Source organism: Epinephelus fuscoguttatus, linkage group LG21 (genome assembly GCF_011397635.1).
Source record: "Epinephelus fuscoguttatus linkage group LG21, E.fuscoguttatus.final_Chr_v1".
Taxonomy (NCBI): domain Eukaryota; kingdom Metazoa; phylum Chordata; class Actinopteri; order Perciformes; family Serranidae; genus Epinephelus; species Epinephelus fuscoguttatus.
Window position 1 is genome coordinate 21,758,463 of NC_064772.1, and position 20,598 is coordinate 21,779,060.

General features: G+C 41.5%; 1 protein-coding gene across 2 annotated transcripts in view; it reads right to left on the reverse strand.

Moving 5' to 3' along the window:
* arfgef1 (ADP-ribosylation factor guanine nucleotide-exchange factor 1 (brefeldin A-inhibited)) overlaps positions 1–20,598 on the reverse strand; it is a 73,642-nt gene that overhangs the window by 26,331 nt on the left and 26,713 nt on the right. The window contains exons 3-10 of one of the 2 annotated variants that reach the window (XM_049565233.1): positions 16,899–17,055; positions 16,573–16,719; positions 14,778–14,957; positions 14,277–14,330; positions 10,228–10,603; positions 7,361–7,486; positions 4,422–4,669; positions 3,754–3,887 (exon numbers count right to left, since the gene is read on the reverse strand). In XM_049565233.1, coding sequence (XP_049421190.1) covers positions 3,754–3,887; positions 4,422–4,669; positions 7,361–7,486; positions 10,228–10,603; positions 14,277–14,330; positions 14,778–14,957; positions 16,573–16,719; positions 16,899–17,055 — 1,422 coding nt within the window. The remainder of the gene's footprint in view (positions 1–3,753; positions 3,888–4,421; positions 4,670–7,360; positions 7,487–10,227; positions 10,604–14,276; positions 14,331–14,777; positions 14,958–16,572; positions 16,720–16,898; positions 17,056–20,598) is intronic. The other variant, XM_049565234.1, reaches the window with a different exon arrangement.

Genomic DNA, 20,598 nt, shown 5'->3' on the forward strand with positions numbered 1-20,598 from the left:
CAGCAGCAGGACAGAAAAACTGGAGCTCAAAAAACATACTTTCAGCTACTTTATATGCTGAGATTGGCTGCTTCACTGCAATGTCTTCCATCTCTGGCGAGCAGACAAAGTAGGATTTATGTGGCACAATGAAAATGTGTCTCGACTGCTTCTGCGAGTGCCCAAAAATATGGACACTTTTCCCCCAAAACGGACTGCCTCTGTCAAAACATTACAATTGCATCCTCATGGTAAATGGTCTATAGAGCAAGAAATACAAACCAGAAAAAACTGGTAATTGGTAAATATGACATGAGCTTATGAGAAACTGTTAAAAGTAAAATACCCTATGATTATTACTGTCATTTATACATTAAGTAATGGTAATTGGATGCATAAATAAATCTAAATCCAAAGTGTTTTGTAAAAGACTACATTACCGAATTTAACTGTGGCAGAAGATACTGCATTTGTATTTAATACCACAGACTGTCAGTACACTTCGGTTACCACCAACTCTCTGAGGAGGCATCAGGGTGTCTACAGGTGTCAGACAGTTAAATTTAAAGCTTTTAAAGACCATTCGAGACACATTTTAACCACATTTAGGACAGATTTTTGGACAAATCATGTTTTACTTATTTCAGCATCGCAGGTAAGCATCGCATGCAAGTAGTTTATATGTGATCCTGTGCAGAGGTAAGTGTTTTGTAGGAATATGGTTATTAGAGTGAGTTAAGTTGATCTATATTTTGCCAACAGGTGAGTGCAAGTATGAAGTAAAATGACAGTATAACAAGCTTTTTTAAAGATGTATAACATTAGAAATGTGGACTTTAAACTAGGAAGACTTCACTCATTTTCATAAAAAGACATTTAAAAAATGGACAAATGACAATAGATAAAATCTCTGTAGTAGTTCAAGCCTCACAAATTCAAATTTAAGACTATTCAATGACTTTAAAGGCCAGTGACAATGAATTTAAGACATTTTAAGGACCTGTAGACACCCTGTGCATATAGTGTCACTGTGCCTGTATGTGGCTGTCAGTGCTGATCTTTGTGATTTGGATCGTTGTTGCATTAAGCAAAACTTCCATATAAAGTAGGGCTGCAACTAATTTTCATTAACAATTAATCTGCTGATTATTTTCACAGTTAATAAATCAAAATGCTAAAACTCCAAAAGTCACAATTTCCCACAGCCCAAAGTGTCTTAAAATTGCTTCTTTTGTTCAAAGACTATGACACCTTTACTACATTACACATCACCAGCTTTCAAAAATGACCAAAAAAGCAGCAAATTCCCAAATTTAAGAAGCTAGAACCAGCAAATATTTGACATTGTTGCTTGAAAAATGACTGAAACAATTAGTTGGCAATTAATTTTCTTTCAATCGACTTATCAATTAATGAACTAATTGTTGCAGCTCTAACAGAATGGCACCAATTTTGCACCAAATGTATGCATGTTACTCAATTTAAATACATGCAAATAGCACAGGAGCACTGAGATGCTATTTGCTTGACAGCGCAGTTAGGGATTCTTTTCCTTGGGAATTATATGGTAATTTATATGGTAAATCTGTGCTATCCTTTTGTGAATTCGCCAGTTTGTTGTTTTTGGTGCAACTTCAATTAAACTAGCCATTTGTGGGTCATTGTAGAGGCTGACATATGTTAACTGAGCCCAAATGATCTAGTAAGGACTCAAGATGGAAATCCAGAGTCTCACTTCATTTTAGTCAATTTAAAAGTATTTTTTGAACCACAATGACTGAATTAAATGGAGTACGGTGACGACTACACAGAGAGATTATGTCAGATTTGACAAATGCTTGTTCTGGCCCGGTCAAGGAGATGTATCCACATATAATATCCAACTTGTACACTGGTTTGGAGGACAGTGTTGTACATTCTGACCCATAAATCATCATAGATGTCCTGAAACAGGCACACAGTAATCCCTCTTGAGACCATATGTGTACCCTCTGATCCACCATGAAGACAGAGAGTACTTTCTGATAGTTAAGGAAACAATAACACAGCTTTTCAGCCTGTGTGTGTGTGTGTGTGTGTGTGTGTGTGTGTGTGTGTGTGTGTGTGTGTGTGTGTGTGTGCGTGAGACACAGAGTGAAAGAGGCAGAGCAGCCTTGTTAGGAGGGTAAAAGGTTTCTGTCTGGCAGTGACATGGCACATCAGTGCTGGGGTAATTGACATGGCCTTCATCAGACACACACACACACACACACACACACACACACACACACACACACACACACACACACTGCTCTCCTGCGTTTTCACCACATTCATTTCCAAATGCTATTCAAGAAAGGACCCAGCCTACATTTTACCAGCTGACCTAAAAAAAAAAATGGAAAAGATTAGATAAATGAAGAAGCAAACAAACACATATCAAAGCCACCCCACACACACTGTGTGAATTGAGTTATACACAGAAACCAGATGCAGGAAATCCTGTTTCACAAAAGCCACTGCTATCAGGACGAGCCAATCAGATGCCTCTATTTTGGCAAACCAGAGAGCATGGTCAGAGGCAATATTGCATGATGGCAAAATCAGATTATTTTCCCCTCTCTGGTGCTCTGAAAAGGGGAAGCGTTAAAAAGGGATTTGTGAAACCAGGAAGTGATTCAGAAAATGCTGAGCGATGCCTCATTGTCTCCCTCACCACCATTTATCAAAACACTACCGTAATCACTGGAGCAATCCTCATTTTAAACCGTGACTCACGTCTATTCTTATACCCAACACACTCACACTGAATAACAGAGGCAGCAGAGGGGTTTTCACAAGGACTTGACAAACTGTAGAGCATATTACTAATCTAAAATTCAGTCATTTAAAAGTCACACAGCTTTTTACTGATAAGTTTGTGTCGCTGTGAGTTTATCATCAGTGATTTAACACATTTTTTTTCTGGTCACATACTGGAAAAGCATTTTTCATTGTTTTTCAGAAGCTTTTGAAAAGTGTTGGGAACCTTTTGTGCTCCAAGCCATCCTTGGAGCAACAAGCTCTTTATCTTTTGTCAATACGTCAGTGCCTTCAGGATTTGGCGAGATTTTGGGGGGATTGTTGGAGCCTAAAATGCCTGATTTCACAGCAGCTTTTTCTAAAAGATATTACAAGGCATGTAGGAGTTTTTTGCAATCAAATTTTATGTTTTGTTTTTATTCCTGCTATGTCAGGGTCTCTACGGGTATCAGACACTTAAATTTAATGCTTTTAAAGACCTTTTTAAGATCATTTTTTACCAGACTTAAAACTGATATTTAGACAAATTATCTTTTGTGGTAATAAAGACCCCACAAATTCAAAACTATTTAATGACTTTCAACATGTTAATAAATTTTAATTTGAGAAATTCTAAGACATTTTAAGGAACTGCAGACACCTTGTATGCTCTCCAAAACCAATAAATACATTTTTAAAAATAATAATAATTCATCAGACATTTAATGAAAAGTAAAATTTTCAGAGTAGAACATGACCTTCAACTATTGGTGTGTTTTTGCAGCAAAAAATATCTAAATGACAAAAAGTTTGTGGCTTAAGTTATTTATGATCTAGACTAGAGCCTGTTACCACGCCCTCTTATCACAATTAGTCTATATCATTGTGTTTAAGAATATAGCTTTAACTTTTTGCGGACATAAAATATCTCACTTAGCTGCAACACTAAGCAAAATGACCACACAAGTAATGCTGTAATCCTGATGTTGCACACTACATGAAGTGAACTCTTACTTGGGATCAGGTGGTCCATCTGACAGCGGTTTCATTGACAGCTTGCAGAGGGAGCGAAAGACAAGGAATGCATCTTTCTGGAGGATGTGGGAGAATTTTGCACCTGGCGGCTGGCCCGGCGCTGCTCCTGACTCCTACAGAGAAACAAAAACAGTGAAATCAGTGTGCAGCTAGAAACATCTTCTTCCACTGACTCTCAGCTTACGGAACATAATAAAAGGGGTATGATTAAAAGCCTCCCGGTCTATTAGATGTGTTTAACCTTGATCACTGAGGAGTGCAATCAACCATGATTGCAGGCTTCATATAAAGCTGAAAAGAGGGGCGATTGCATAAGACATTCCAGGAAATATATTCACCTAAATTAAAGACTGGATCAGTAGACTTCACAGTACAAGTGTTGACAGACTTTTCATTATTTTGTCTTTTGATTAAATCAAGTTGTTCATTTCCTCTGACTCTCAGATAGTGCAGCAGGGTCACAATGTTACATCATAAACAAGAATTTAATCATCTGAAAACAGGGGTGAACGCCATCTAACAATTATGACACATTAACATGAAACAAATTAAAAATCATTTGCAATGTTTCCCGCTTACTTTAACCAGTAGATCTAACTTTGACTTTAACTTATAACCAAATGTAGCAACTCTGCTTTGTCCTTCACCTGAGTGTCATTGGACGAGAGAGACAGCCTGTCATCAGGCAGCGAGGGGGTGAAGCTGGCAGAAATAGGCGTGCCGGGAATGCCGTTGGCATGGACGTGCTCGCTGTCGCTACCCAGGGTGCCCTCGTCCTCCAGGGAGCTCTGAGTGCCTTCTGTTACTGCCTCAGCCGGCTCCGACTCTGCCGGCTCCCCTTCGCCGCCAGGCTCCTTGGTGTCGGAGCAAAGGTTTGTGGGGTCCAAGCAGTGCCCTGCAATGATGATGGAGCAGGGAGGAGGTAGACAGTGGCGACACATTGATCTCCAGTCTCAACATGAACATACTAAAAGGGGACTCATTATGCTCATTTTTAGGCCTGGAGCAGATGACCATAAAATGAAATTCATCAAGAGCTAACGTCAGCCTCTCTCGAAAGTAGAAGGAAAGTTTGGAACAGAGTATTTCTCAACTCATTTTTTGAAAAACTTTACAAACATCAGACATTATAACATTATATATGCACAACAACAAAAAAAAGCATAACAGGGGGCGTCAGTGGCTTAGTGGTAGAGCAGGCGCCCCATGTACAAGGCTGCTGCCGCAGTGGCCCGGGTTCGAATCCAGCCTGTGGCCCTTTGCTGCATGTCACTCCCTCTCTCTCTCCCCCTTTCACGCTTGTCTGTCCTATAAAATAAAGGCTAAAAAATATCTTTAAAAAAAAAAAAAAAAAAAAAAGCATAATAGGTCCCCTTAAAACACTTTGACACATCCAGAACTACGTGTTTTATGTCCATCGAGACAACATGTAACTGTCAGATCTTGATCTAGAGTTTGACATGATGTTCTGGTCAAGTACAAAGAGAGAAAATGACAGCGGCACATTAGCAAACAGCATCTAAGAGAACTTTCAGGTTAAAAGAGAATAGTAGAGTGCATTTCTGTTCAATGTTCCTCCCGACCATTACGGCCTGTTAGTCAAATTGCTGCTCAAGGGTAAAAGAGTATTTGAAAGAGAAAGCCAAAGCACTATTCTTTTGTGTGTAGAAGTTAATGAAGCTTTTTTTAGGCGGCCACAGAAAAAATAAAAGCTCCTTTTAACTTTTGCACACAAAGACAGAGTGCTTTGCCTCTTCCTGTCAGCATCTAAGGGAACTTCAGGGAGCTTGACACGACCTAAAATTATAGTGTAGCTTCCCGGGAAGTATTTCTCAGCAGAGGGCCAGGTTTAGCGACTTTTGCATCTCCTTTCAGACACATTTTGTACCCAGAGAGGCGCGTGCTATCTATCAAATGGGCAACAGCCTGGGAGCATAGTCCACTTGTCACCTGAGGTAGGGCTCATACAGAGACAGCACACCGCTTTCCTTTTTCCATATGCATTTAAAGACCCAGACACACCAACGGATATCAAAGAACTAGTGGTAATAAAGGTCGACTGCTGCGTCGCCTTATGTTGCATGCGTCTCAACTGAAAGCTGCACTTGAACACATCGCAAACACTACAGCCAATGGCCAACTAGATACGTTCTTTGCCTACGTGAGAGGAAAAACTCCAGCAGGAGGTGGTAGTTTGTACTTGTCATTCAAAAAGGGAAACTAGAAGATCAACAGGACGGATTCAAGACGCTAGTTAGCACATCAATAAGTAGAGATGCACAATGATCGGCACGTCATCGGTATCGGCCTATATTGGCTTTAAAAGTAAATATCAGAATCGGCCAACATGCTTTTTCCTAATTTGCACAATGAATGAATATACATACACTGAAAAGTATTGTATTTCATGTCTCCACTTGCAGGATAAGAGTATGCATAGATAATATGATGCTAGTTCTACTACACAAGACACTTGATGATCACTAAAACTGGGTGGGGAAAAAAGTGGTTCTCTTTCAAACATTCGCTCGGTATCTCACTATGGTACGGTGAGATACGTCACTTATCTTGTCAGAGAACCGGGGTTACCTTTGTAACCTACAGTTATATCAATATCGATATCGGTCAAATGAGTTGTTGCATATCGGATATCCGCAAAAAACCCAATATCGTGCATCCCTATTGACAACACAGCCCAATCCTGAAAGAACAAATTCATGTTTACCAAGCACCAGCAAACAGTAACAAACAATTACGAACCTTTCAGCTAAAGATTTTAATGGCTAAAGAATAATCTTACCGTGTATGACTAATTTGCTTTGCTCACACCCTCTGAACTTTAGTCCTTTGTTTGCTTTCCTCACTTCTGTTTCCCTTTTTGCGGCTGAGCTGAACTGTTAATCAGAGTGATCTCACTCACAGACGGGCTGCGACGCCTCCGACACCGATTCAACATGCTGAATCGACCGAAAGACAGCTGACAATGGTCAAGTAGTGCCAACAGTGTGGGACACGATGCAAAAACTAGGGTGACAGACGCTCATTGACAGCCTGACTTGGTGTGTCAGGGCCCTAAACACCAAATTAGAAAATAATGGGACGATAAATTAAATGTGTGGCTGATTCTACTGCTGAGCTACATTCTGCTGGATGGCTGAATTTGCAAGGGGTCAGTTTTGCATTAAAAAAACTGAACTCACAAAAGCAGGTGTAGATTTGCACAAGTATGGGGGGGGATGCAAATTCAGATAACCTGTTTGGCAGACAAAGGATAAGCAAACTGAAACGGCTCATAGGAGCTGCCCTGAACAGAAAGCAGAGGGGATAGTTGTGGCTGAAGTACTTGAACTTGCTGTTCATCGAGCTGCTAATGCACCATGACAAATACACTCACTTGACTCTGAGGTGGATTGTACAAGTAATCCCTTCTTTATGCTTGTGCTTTTATTTCCCCTTGAAAATAGGTGAATGACTCCTATGTTAGCAATACAAATGTGCTTATAAATAAAGCTAGGTGTGTTTTTAGGACACTCTCAAAGAATAATTAGCCACTGCTTTTAAATTTTTATATCAATCTCTCTCTCACCTCCTGCAACAGTGTTGACCACCTCCTGTAGAATACTCTGAACGATTTCCTGGGCTTTCTCCTCATAGTTCGGGGTCTCCTCGTCCTCCTCCTCACCTGCCTCTGTATGCTGCTGGGCTGCTGCATCTGAACAACACAAACACACACACACACACACACACACACAGAGTTTAAGAAAACACATTAAACCTCTTTGTTGACTGAAAAAGGTGCCGAGGGCAGTCAAAGCATCCATTCTGCAGTAAGTATAGTGCTTTCTGGGCCAGCATCCATAAAGCTACAATGTCACCGACAGACTGTTTTTAATCCTGCTGTTCATATTCTACACCAGCTTTCACAGTGAATGAGCCATTGTAGTGCTGAATGTGGTATCAAATGTTTGCGACGGTAAACACTGGTTCTGGCGGCTTTTCTTTCCTTTGAATGTAATTGCACAAAATGTCAAGAGTGAGGCTTTTATCGAGCACAATCAGTGGGTTACTCTTTTTTATCAGCAAACACACCAGCCAAGATTGTACATAAAGCCCAGGAGATATGAAATGTTTACAATATGTGATCTTAAACATGTCTGTGGCTGTTTATCAAGTGTGTGTGTGTGTGTGTGTGTGTGTACAGCCCTAATTTGTTTAAAGTCACACTAATCCTTTGCTAAGCCCCTCCCTAGAAAGGCTACTGTCTAATTCAGGGGTTGGCAACTATTACTATTAAAAGAGCCATTATTGGCCAAAAGATATACATTTGAATAAAGGTAACAGCCTATTAAATCTAAATTAGCCTATCAAAATTATGAATAGGTCTCAGTGAGCATTCATTAATATGATTTACTACAAGGTGGCTACACTGCAGTTGGCTATTTATAATTATTTAGCAATTTAACTTTGCAGCATTGGTGATGAAAGCCAATGAATCTGTCCACATACTATTAAATCCTCTATTTTCCTCCACGCCTTTTTGGATTTGGAATCCATGGCTAGTTTTGCTAGGGAGACTCCAGGCCACCGCTATTGGAGTTCAACAAAATGTAGAGGAAAAGGCACTGGGTCGTAGACATATGACACACCATTCAATTGATGAAACATTAAAACATTTTTTAATTCAATGTATAGGCTACAGATTTTTACAGTTGTAGAATGCAATAATCACTTTAGGCCTACAACAATGACAACTGAAAATCTGAATGTTGAAAAATGGCCGCTATTCATTTCCATATGATTTTATGTCAAAGTCACAGGGAGCCAATGGAAAAGGTAAGTGGTTCCTAAAATGGTGGGTCGTGGTCCAAAAGTGGGTCAGGGTTCCATTCTGAATGACTCGCCAACGTGTCAAGTTTTAAAAAACACACTTTATTTTTAAAATATAGTAAATTTCTGGCACAAGCTTTTATTTTGAAATGCTGTTTCCTGTAGTAGAGTGAGTGAAAAACAGACAGCTACTTAACAGAGACAGCAAACTAGCTTGATGACATGGCCACATGCAAGTATGACGCTGAATATATTGAATATTTGTGGACCTTGAACCAATGACTAAGGAGAAACCTGGACCCCACGGCTGGATCAGTTGGGAACCATTGGTCTAAAGAGCCACATTCTGCTTCGGAGCCATAGTTTGCCTATCCCTAGTGTAATTGTATGTTAGCAACTGTCTGTAAGCACTGCAGGCCTGTCCCCCTTCAGAACAAAGTAAATGCTAAAATGGTGTGCATATGGAACCTGCATGTCCGACAGCAGATATCCCTAAAATATTTAGAGGGTGGTGTCATATATTTCTGTATTCTTATGCTCTGAGGTAAGAGGCTAGGCTAACTTAAGTTAGCTGGTTTAGCACTTAGCAAACAAAGACAGTTAAATATTTATTGTAAGTTACTTTCATTTGAACTTTAGGTTAAATAGTTGTGTACCACTTGAGGCTGTTTGCGCTTTAAACAAGTAGAAAAGAAAAATAATTTTGTTTTGTTAGCATTGGGCTAAAACATATATAAGATAATTAAAGCTACAGGGAGTTGTAACTACACGTTAGCTTAAATTAAACACCATATTGACTTACTCTGCTGTCCAAAAACATTATTGGTCCTGTATATGTCTGTCGGTCATGTGAATTGTCAAAACATGGGGTGCCTGACGCTTACATTGATACCAGTGAGCCTTTCCCTGAACTTTAATGTCCTCTTCATTCACAATATTCCACCAGCAAATGGTATTGTGAATGTAGCTCTACAATACATGTTGTGGTCCTTTCTGCCTACTTCTCTGATATTTCACCATTATTCCAGAAATATCCAATATCTATCTCCAATATTATTGAAACGCTGTATTGACGTGCCAGGAGCAAAGGCTTGACAGGCCTGACGGCAGTGACTCCATATCTTATATCTTTCAGAATAGGCCCCGCCCACAACTTTGGGATTTGCAAACAAAACTTCTGGATGTGCAAAAAAAACCCTTTGGGATTTCCAATCAAAACTTTTAAATTGACATTAATACATTTTAAGCGGTTATGGAAAATGAGTGAATGTAATGTGTTTTACTTGCAATAAAACATTTTTTGATGGCAGTATCGATAATTCTGCTCTAAAATCCATTTTTTGATTGCTGCGGGGAAAGTTGGGCTATAAATTCTTTTCTGTTTGATTGGATAACAAAGAAACAAAAGTGACTTAATAACCAAGGAAGGCAGAACTTAGCGAAGGGTCATTTAAACAGTATCTTAAAATTTGGTATTAGCCTTATGAATATTGATAGTTTTTTACTTTTTCAAACGGGACGATGGGGCTTGAAACTTGTCTTTGTGTGTTGGTAGATAAAGGACAATAATTGGGTAAAGTAAGGATACAGAATATAAAAATAATAAATCCCTTTATGCAGTCTTACTCTGTGCTGCTGCTGTGGCTTGATCTGCCTCAGTCTGTTCATTTTCAGCCACGCAGAAATCCGAACCATTTTCTGGATCTGGGCTCTCGTAGACAGCCCCCTGCTCTCCCTGCTCCTCTTGCTCCCGCTGCTCCTCCTGCTCCCCAGACACAGACCTGCTGCTGCTCTCCGGGGCGGGTGTCGAGGGGGTGGACGGGGTGGATGGGATGGTAATGCTGGGAGTTGGAGGGGTGACGGGCCCGTTGGCCTCCTGGGACAGACCCTTGGCCGGCGGGTGGATGTGAGCCTGGAGCTGGGGGGAGTCTGGCTCGGTGTGCTGGGTAACCGGGGAGTGCTGCCGGTGCCGCTCTCTCTCCAGCTGCTTCGCTTCCTGCAGCTGCCGGGGGGGGGGTTGTGGGACACACACAGACACACACATACAAAATAATAAAAAACAAAACACACAGACACGGACAGTACACACAAAGAACAGCAAAAGCATTCATAGAACAGGCACATGCAACACACACATACGCACACACAGAAAAAAGACAGGTTAAGACTATGTAAACAAACTCATAACAGCAATTACAAGTTTGAACAACCTGTCAAGATTCCCTGGGGGCTCACTGAACCAAAAGCAGAGCCACAACACTTCCAGATGTCAAAGCAGAGAAAATAAGACTCTTTAAAAGGATTTTTTTTCACATCTAGAGTGTCAGCATACAATAGATGAGTGTTCTTATGGAAATGTATATGAATACGCAATCACTGAGAAGTAGGACATGCTACTACGACAGCGATGAGACAAACTTTGTGGAATCGATTCATGCTGGCTCGTGTGAACTGGGTCTATTTCAGTCGGCTGGTGGCAGAAGGTATTTCTGATGGAAAATGGCTCGTACAGCCATGTCCCCGCTGATGCGTCATGGCTGACTTGTGTTACCACTGCTTCTGATATGAGGTACTGGAAAGTGTTGCTATGCTTTAGCTTGGTAGGTCATGGGCGAGAAGTGGGTCACAAGACATTTGCACATAGTTGTGGCCAGAAGATTCAGTCATGTTAGTAAATATTGCGTTATTTTAGATTAGGGCTGGGCGATATGGGCAAAATAGAAACATCATGATTATTTTGAATAAATACCTTGACATCGATATTGCAACTATACTGTAGGGTTGACTACTGGCGCTTTCACAACATATTTACACAGTGAGAGGAATGGTAAAAACTAGAACAGCTAGAGCAGTCTGGTAAGTTCAGAACATTACTGCACACTTGCCAACCCTCCTGTTTTCCCTGGGAGACTTCTGATGTTCATTATCCTCCCTCGGTTTCACAGTTCTCCCATATTTCTCCACATTTCTGACAAATTTTCGCACTTTTTTGTCTTTTCATTATCAAAACCTGTTTCTGGCACTGTAAACAAATGTAAGCCCTACAGTGCTCAATGTGAACTGATTTCTATCTGTTGCAGCTTCCCCCTCTCTCCCTCCTTCTCCAGACCTCCAAACCTGCATGAGTCAAGCGTAGCTGTGGGTGGGCGTCTCCTCTCTGTGGTAACCGCGTTACATGTGCGAATGTCTTACGGGATGCTCTGGGGGGGTTTGAGGGCTGCCTCGTGGGTTGGTGGGCCATAAAAATGCTGATGCAGTCCATTTTTCATGAATTTTCTGTAACTGCTTATCCTGTTCGGGGTCGCAGGGGGAGCTGGAGTCTATCCCAGCTGACATTGGGCAAGAGGCAGGGTACACCCTGGACAGGCCGCCAGATTATCACATAGAGACAGACAACCATTTATGCTCACAATCACACCTACGGGCAATTTTGAGTCACCTATTGACCTAGCCTTCATGTCTTTGGACTGTGGAAGGAAGCTGGAGTACCCGAGGAAAACCCTCCTCACAAGAACCCGGAAGAGAGACCATATCACATCTGTTTTGGCCTCTCTTCACTGACTGCCTGTATAATTCAGAATTGATTTTAAGCTTCCCCTATCTGTCTACAAAGTGCTTAATGGTCTGGCCCTGTCCTACATAGCAAACCTCCTAACCCCTTATTCTACCCCCAGGTCCCTCAGGTCAGCTGACCTGGGTATGCTCCAGATTCAAGCTCATGAGTGAACTGTGGAACTGTCAAACAGCCAATCAGATTCCCCCCCCCTCTATTGACACCAGGCTCAAAACTTTTATTCATTAGCGTTTGAGTCCCCCTGATGTGGCTTTCCCTGATATGTGCCTGTGTGTGTTGTGTCTCTGAATGTATGAGCTGTGTACCTAACAGTTATGTTGCCTCTCGTGTATGTTTTTAACGTTTTATTCCTTTGGCACAGCACTTTGCTCAGTGGGAGTTGTTTTTAAATGTGCTTTATAAATAAATTTGAGTTGAAAGACTAAACCTACAAAATCCTCCCAACTTTTGAGGTCTCAAGGTTGGCAAGTATGCTTTACTGTAACGCAGCCTTTAAAAACAGGAAAAGACAACTCTTATAATATCAAATATCTTAAATCTAAGACGATATCTCGTCTCGTCATGATTTTGATTCAATATTGGTATATTGCCCAGCCCTGATTCAGATAATAGATTGCTTCATGGCAGAGGTAAGGTTTGGTTTTGAGCAGAGTAACTCTATCTCTACTGCTGATCTCAGAGGGGGAAACAGTACTCATATGCACAGTTACACACTTAGTATTTCATGGCAAATACAGATCCAAAAAAGAGAGCAAACATTACAAGCAGTGGAAGTTCTCTCAGCCAAGCTAAATTAACAACAGCCCATGGTGCATTTTCAATCCAAGTGCATTTGTAGATTTGTCGGGCACAAATGTATAAAAAAATAAAAACAAATTATAGACTTGAGTGACTCGAAGAGAAAAAGGCACAGTAACTAAAGAGATGTATGGGTTACAGATGGAAATATAAACAGTGTGACACATTTACAAAACAGTGATGATAAATGGTGTTTCTTCTATCTACAGCAGACTTGCTTTTCAATTAATAACTGTAATTAACAGAATAAATCTGCCAAGTGCAGGGACACTGGTGGTGTCAGTAGCCACAAGTCACAATTATACAATCTGTTTTATGCTGTTTCTTCACAGAAAGTTTTTCTCTCTCCCACGAGGCAAACCAAAAACTGCATTTCACACCTACTTCATACACAAACTCCTTTTATTAAACTCATTATGTCTTGTTTTTAAAACCACACTTCCAGAAGCTGCTCGAATCTAATTAAATGAGCCTGCTGCTATTGTCACATTTAAATGTGAGCAACTCAATTCAGTGACACAGCATTCCGAATGAAACAATTAGTATTGAATATGAGCAACGGTAACAAGGCCAGACAACGCACCTCGGCTGGAGGGGACGGGCGAGGCAGCGCAAACAAACTAAGCTCATTATTTAAATGCCACCTCAGTCGGATAGTGAAGGCTGAATCTGTGAGAGTGAGCCAGACAAACACTGTGTGTGTGTGTGTGTGTGTGTGTGTGTGTGTGTGATCATACCATGCTGAGCCGCAGCAGTCAGGAGGATTCATCTACACACAAACACACAAACTGGATCTCCCTGTGCAGCAGCACAACACTACATGGGGAGTGACAACACAACAATAGGCCTCTGCCTCAAAGTCTGCCTTGTCTCTCTATCTCTACCCCTGACTGCTTCTTCATATTTCCCCGTCTGTGTCTGACTCAATACCAGTCGCTTATTGTTCTAAAACAACTGTATTAGGCCCTTTGGAGGAACAAAACATAACAAAAAGCTGTCGGGGATGAGACGGGCGTAGTTGACCTGCGATAACACATTTACCAGGCTCAGGTGTGGATGTGAAACAAAATGTAAATTAGTGCAGGAGAAGCGAAATGATTTGTAGGCAAGTCAACAGAAAGCCACGGCAAGCATATGGTGGAAAAAAGTACACAGCATACCTGCTCCTGTGCAGTGTAGGAGCAAAGGAAGAGAATGGATGAGTGCATGAATGGATGAGGGAAAAAAAGCGCAAACACAGATACACAGAAGAAAAGTTTAAGAGTTCTGATCAGGCAAGTCACGGCAGTCCTGCACGCTTTACCTGGCGGTCACGCTTTCTGGAGGCCAGAGACCAAGATAGCTTGTGATTTGTAAGCTATGTGTCCAAAAGGAAGGGAGGGAGGCAGGTGAGGAGGGGGGAAAGTGTCATTCAAAAAGAAAAAGATGACATTAGAGCAAGCTTTGTTTTTTAAGGCAACACCTAAAATGTCCCTCTGGACACAAAGCAAACAGTAGACTTTAATGAAACCATCAAGCAGAAAGCTTTCCTACAGAATATAATGTCTTTCATTGTATTACAATCCAAACTGACCCCATGCCAAAACAGTTTTACATAATTTGCTGCAGCATTTTTAAACTGCAAGCTCACAGAGATTTGAGCCTAAAAATTTGCAGTTTGTTTGATCCTATAAACAGCTACATCGGCTTTTGTTAGTTCATCAGACAGTGGCTCAAGGGAGGAGCTGTCCTCTCTTTCACTTTTGTGCGTCTCTCTACATAAAAAGGATTATGTGTGATAATGTTTCCAAAGGGTCGGACATACTGCTTGGTTCTCCATGCGGGCGAAGATGACGTTGAGCATCTGTGTGAGTGTGGCCTTGGCCGTGGTCTGGTTGATGAGGTTTTTGCTGGCCAGGTAGATGTTGTAACACGTACGGACGGCCTGCAGGACAGTGCCCTCGTGGATTTCTATGTGCTGGGAGGTCACTGCTGTCAACAAAGCCTGGAGGAAAGAAGATAGGAGGTGTCAAAGTGGCAGGGGCAGATTACATGAACATCAAAAAAAGTATCTTGTTCAATGAAATATTTTGTTTAACAGTAAGTCATTAAGTGTATTTTTTTTCTAATAAGTTATAGTTCAGTCAGGAACACTTTAGTCAAAGAAAACTTATTTCCACTTGCAGTATTATATTTGGTGGTATGGCTCTGTTCTGGGGCCTCTCTGCCTTTCCATGCGCCTATGTGGAAAGCCTGAGGCAGACAGTTAAATCCTCCCTGCCCTTCCATGCGCCTATATGTAAAGCCTAAGGCAGGGAGAGCAGCAGCGAAGACCCCCCGGGACCAGAACAGAGCAGCAGCAATGACAAACAGAGATGACATCAATAAGTCAGACACAGTATGAAAAGGAGGAGCTGGGGCGGAGACAGGTGTGTCTTCTGTTTTTATGCTGCTCTTGTAGCTGCCTTTCATTGGCCAAAAATTTCAACGTACCTGTACTGTTTTGCATCTACACAAATGGCAATAATGAATCTATCTATCTAATCTATCTAAGCCAGTGCAGAGTCCTATGTTCGGTTGACTTGGGCCAGCTGATCAGTCAATAACTGACCAAATAAGGACAGTGGAGAGATTCACCGGCCTCCTAGTCTTTCTGCTCTTACTGCAGGTTACAAAATAATCCTTTTAAGAAACTTTTGTCATGTTTTCCAGATGGGCCATGGAAAAGTTTAAACATGTAAACTCACCATTTGTCAAATGTCAATATCTGTAAGGCGTTTTCACACACGTGCCTCAGCTTCAGCTTCAGAAATTTTACACCTCAGTGGCATGTTCAAAAACAGCCCTGAATATTCCGCGTACTTAACCTACTCAAGTCCTTTATAACACTTCCATGGCACTGCATGAATCACTAACAGATAGGTTGTACTTCTAGGGGAAGTTATTGAAGATGCGAGAGTATTCTTAAATATGTGTTTCTTTGAGTACTTCCCCCCTACAAAGCAGCACTACAAAAGAACACACACAAAAAAAAATTCATCCCAGGAGCTTCCTGGATAAACATCCAGGAGGGATGGGCAGATCGATACTACTGGATCAATACTCACAAGCTACTCATTTGGTATTGATTTCTTTACAAAAATATCGATAATAAAATCATATAAATACAAAACGTGGGTAGCTGCATTACTTTCAAACATTTTCCGTACTTTTATATATATATATCTTGTCAAAACAGCCCTGATATATTTATCTGGCTCCTGTCACATGACTGTGGAAACCTATCTGACTCACTGCCACTCTCTAGCAGAGATGACAAAACAATCAAGACCAGATCATACGGCTCATTGTCTCCCTATAAACCATCACATTTATAACATAATTACACACCAACTAAATTAGTCTTTTCAAATGACGTATTGATTCATAAGAGAAAAAGGAGCTACTTGTAGTGTAGTGAAATAAAAAGTAAAATAATAAAACTGACTTCATATCAAAGTAATACAAAGATAAAGTGATCTGCTTTTGAGAAATATTATAAATGTGATGCTGAATTAAAGCAATCTGAAGTATCTGTGTGATGAACTGTGAAATTTCGGAAGACAAGGACAGCAGCACACCTTAATAATCTGTAGCTGCACGCCCTCATCAGTCTGCGGCCCTTGGAAACAAGCGCAGATGGTCTCGATGATCCTGTCGATGAGCTTCTTGCCCGGGGCTGTGCTGTCCGGGGCACTGCCTGTCAGGTGGCCGTACGCAATCAGCTTCTACAGGTCAGAAACATATGCAAACATTGGGAGTATATGTCATGTCACTTTCTGTACAATTATCTTTTGAAAGTACTACTGCTTTTTTAGTTGTCTCTCAAAGTGACTTGGTAGAGTTAGGCGTAACATCTCAGAGTAAAAATTTGGGGCTCTGCCGTCCAACTTGTCCTGCCACTGACCTGTAAACAGTCGAGCGAGGTGATGACGATGCGGGGACATTTGGACTGACAAGCCAGCTCAAACGGCAAGAAGTACTTGTCGGCTTCAATGAAGTTGGTCTTTGATTTGATTGGCGGTAAAGTGCTGGAACCCGATTTGCCATCTCCACTGGGCGGACTAGGAAGGAACAATACACACACACAAAAAAAGAGAAGAGATGGAGACTGTGAGATAAACACAGCGATCACACGGTCCAGTCTGTCAGCTGGAGTCACTTGAAAAGAAGGAGGAGGGCTCAAAAATCAGCCTGACACACTCACACTCCCCTTGACTAACAGAGCATTAAAGAAGTGAGTGCAAAGAATGGCATGTTTCACTGGGGAGAACAGCCTCTGACGTGTTGCCCTGCATCCTGCTCCTCCAGGAAAATGCAGAGTAACAAAATCTTTATTACCGTGAATTTAATGTAGAGCCTGACTGCTTCAAATTTTTCACTTGATCTCTCTCAGGGAGGGGTACTAATCCCAGAGGTTTGTTATTCAGGCTTAGCCGTGTGCTCGTGCTGACAAAGCATCTCCTGGCCTTAACTCAAACGATACAGTGATTTTTTTTCTGAATTTTTTAAGACCGGAGACTCAGACATAAAATATGGACCATTGCTTTCAGCAGCCATGTGTCTACAGCATCCCCGAGCACAAACACCACACCCAGACTGCACTGGCTGGAATACGAGAGGAACAGAGAAAGGGAGGGAGGGAGGTTGGGGCAAAAGATGGAAGGAGGGAAACAGATAGAGCAGGAGGGGTTGCATTGTTTATGTCTTGGCAATGAAAAAGGATGACTTCAGCTCTTTTTAGAGGGACGACCTCACAGCAGGGCACAATCATCGAGAGAAACACAAGAAGAGAAGAAGGATGAAGTGCCTTGTAAAGGAGGGGGAGAGGGAGGAAATATAAAACAAAAGAGGAAACAGGCATCGAGTAGCGTGTATTAAAGAGGAATTAGAGCAAGATCAAGAGATCATGCAGAGAAAGAAGAAGGGAGGAAGAGTGAAGAGCTTGGTTAAGGAAGGGAAAACCAAACAAAAGAGGAGACAGGCGTAGAGTACCACAAATTAAATAGGAACAAGTGCGGGAAAAAGCTACAATACAATTATATAAACAGAAATTATGGAAAAAAGGTGAATCCCTTTAGAAGCCTTCTCATCATTCTCAAAACCTTTTGGACAACAAGATCAAAGTGGAGAGCTGTGATTCAGCAAAGAGTACTCGGCTGGCTCATCTGTACTGTCTGACCCAGCCTCCATCTCTTTCGGCTATTGTGCTCTGTGTTTGTGTGTGTGTGTCTGCAGGAAGCTCCTCTCCTCTGGCTTATTCCTGGACTCCCTGCTTAATGTCAGCTGGCCTGCTCTCTCCCTCATAATCAGCCCAACGTCAGACTTAGCCTGCTTATAAAATATAATACAGCCATTAACTGGGTTTTAGTCAGACAGCGAGGTCTGCGTGTATGACTCCCTGGTGCCATCGTGGGGTGCTTCATTTGAGGCGTGCTTCATTTGAGGCGGCACATGTTATGCCATGGAAGAGAACACAGATTTGTATGGCAGTACATAGGCATGGGATGATATAAAAAGTGAATGCCACGATTATCTTAGCCAAAATAATTGCGATTCACAATACGGTAATCATAAATCATAAATAAAAGATTATTCAAGATGGATGACAAAAGCCAAGATTTATGCTGGCACAAATCGAGGTTTATTATTCCATCTGTTCCGGGACTGCCCAGCTGTAGAAGTGTCATCCCTTATGTCAAAGTTTTTCAATGTTAATTTCCCAGTTTGTCCAAAAGATTGCCTGCTGGGCCTGAAATCAGACAATAATGTTGGCGTCACTAGCTCCTTTCACACTGCCTGATCAAGGCAGGAATTTTGCACCGTTCTGCTGCCTTACTTTTCTGTATATAAGATATGATCTTAGAATGAAAGACAGAGCTGTCTCGCCTTTGATCCGCTACGGGAGGTGGCAACAATGCCGAAACAGTGTCTATATAAATAGGACAGCTGGTAGAACAGGACCATGGGTGAGATGGGTGTGACGTTTTGGCAACATGTTATGTGTGAGACCCACCGTGGGAGATTTAAAAAGCAGCTAATAGCAGTTAGCAGCTAACTCAGTAAAAAAGAAAGAACAGTCAGTACGTTTACATGGACAGTTTAATTCCACTTTTAATCGGAATGAACGGCCATTCCGATTAAAAGTGGTCATGTAAACGTTCATTCCGATTGAAAAATGGTCATTCCGATTGAAAATTAAATCCAATTAAAGGGGGTGGTTTATTCCGTTTGTCATTCCGAATGAAAGAGTTTTATGTGCATGTATACACTCATTCCTCTTTGAGTTCATTCCGGTCTTTCTGCGCATGCTCGTTTCCTTGCCTTTCTGGTGCGATGACGTATACACTGTGTTCCAAATTATTATGCAAATTATATTTTTCTCTGATTTTCCTAAATAGTTGATGCAAATGACAGTCAGCATAATTTTCAAGTCATCAGCTGTTAAAGTTTAATTCAAATGTTATTGAACAAACCTCCCAATGAAAACAGTATTTTTTTAAAAAATAAAAAACTTAAAATGCACTGTTCCAAATTATTATGCACAACAGAGTTTCAAGACATTTTCTAGGTTGTAAAGAACTGAAAATAGTCATTTGTTGAATATGCAGCATTAGGAGGTCATATTTACTGAAATCAAAAGCTATTTCAATCAAAAACATCTTAATAGGTCAAGTTACATTTTAACACAGGACCCCTTATTTGATAGCAGCTTCACAATTCTTGCATCCATTGAACTTGTGAGTTTTTGGAGAGTTTCTGCTTGAATTTCTTTGCAGGATGTCAGAATAGCCTCCCAGAGCTGCTGTTTGGATGTGAACTGCCTCCCACCCTCAAAGATCTTGTGCTTGAGGATGCTCCAAAGGTTCTCGATAGGGTTGAGGTCAGGGGAGGATGGGGGCCACACCATGAGTTTCTCTCCTTTTATGCCCATAGCAGCCAATGATGCAGAGGTATTCCTTGCAGCATGAGATGGTGCATTGTCGTGCATGAAGATGATTTTGTTTCGGAAAGCACGGTTCTTCTTTTTGTACCATGGAAGAAAGTGGTCAGTCAGAAACTCCACATATTTTGCAGAGGTCATTTTCACACCTTCAGGGACCCTAAAGGGGCCGACCAGCTCTCTCCCCATGATTCTGGCCCAAAACATGACTCCGCCACCTCCTTGCTGACGTCGCAGCCTTGTTAGGACATGGTGGCCATCCACCAACCATCCACTACTCCATCCATCTGGACCATCCAGGGTTGCACGGCACTCATCAGTGAACAAGACTGTTTGAAAATTAGTCTTCATGTATTTCTGGGCCCACTGCAGCCGTTTCTGCTTGTGAGCATTGGTTAGGGGTGGCCGAATAGAAGGTTTATGCATAACTGCAAGCCTCTGGAGGATCCTACACCTTGATGTTCGCGGGACTCCAGAGGCACCAGCAGCTTCAAATACCTGTTTGCTGCTTTGTAATGGCATTTTAGCAGCTGCTCTCTTAATCCGATGTATTTGTCTGGCAAAAACCTTCCTCATTGTGCCTTTATCTGCACGAACCCGTGTGTGCTCTGAATCAGCCACAAATCTCTTAACAGTATGATGATCACGTTTAAGTTTTCGTGAA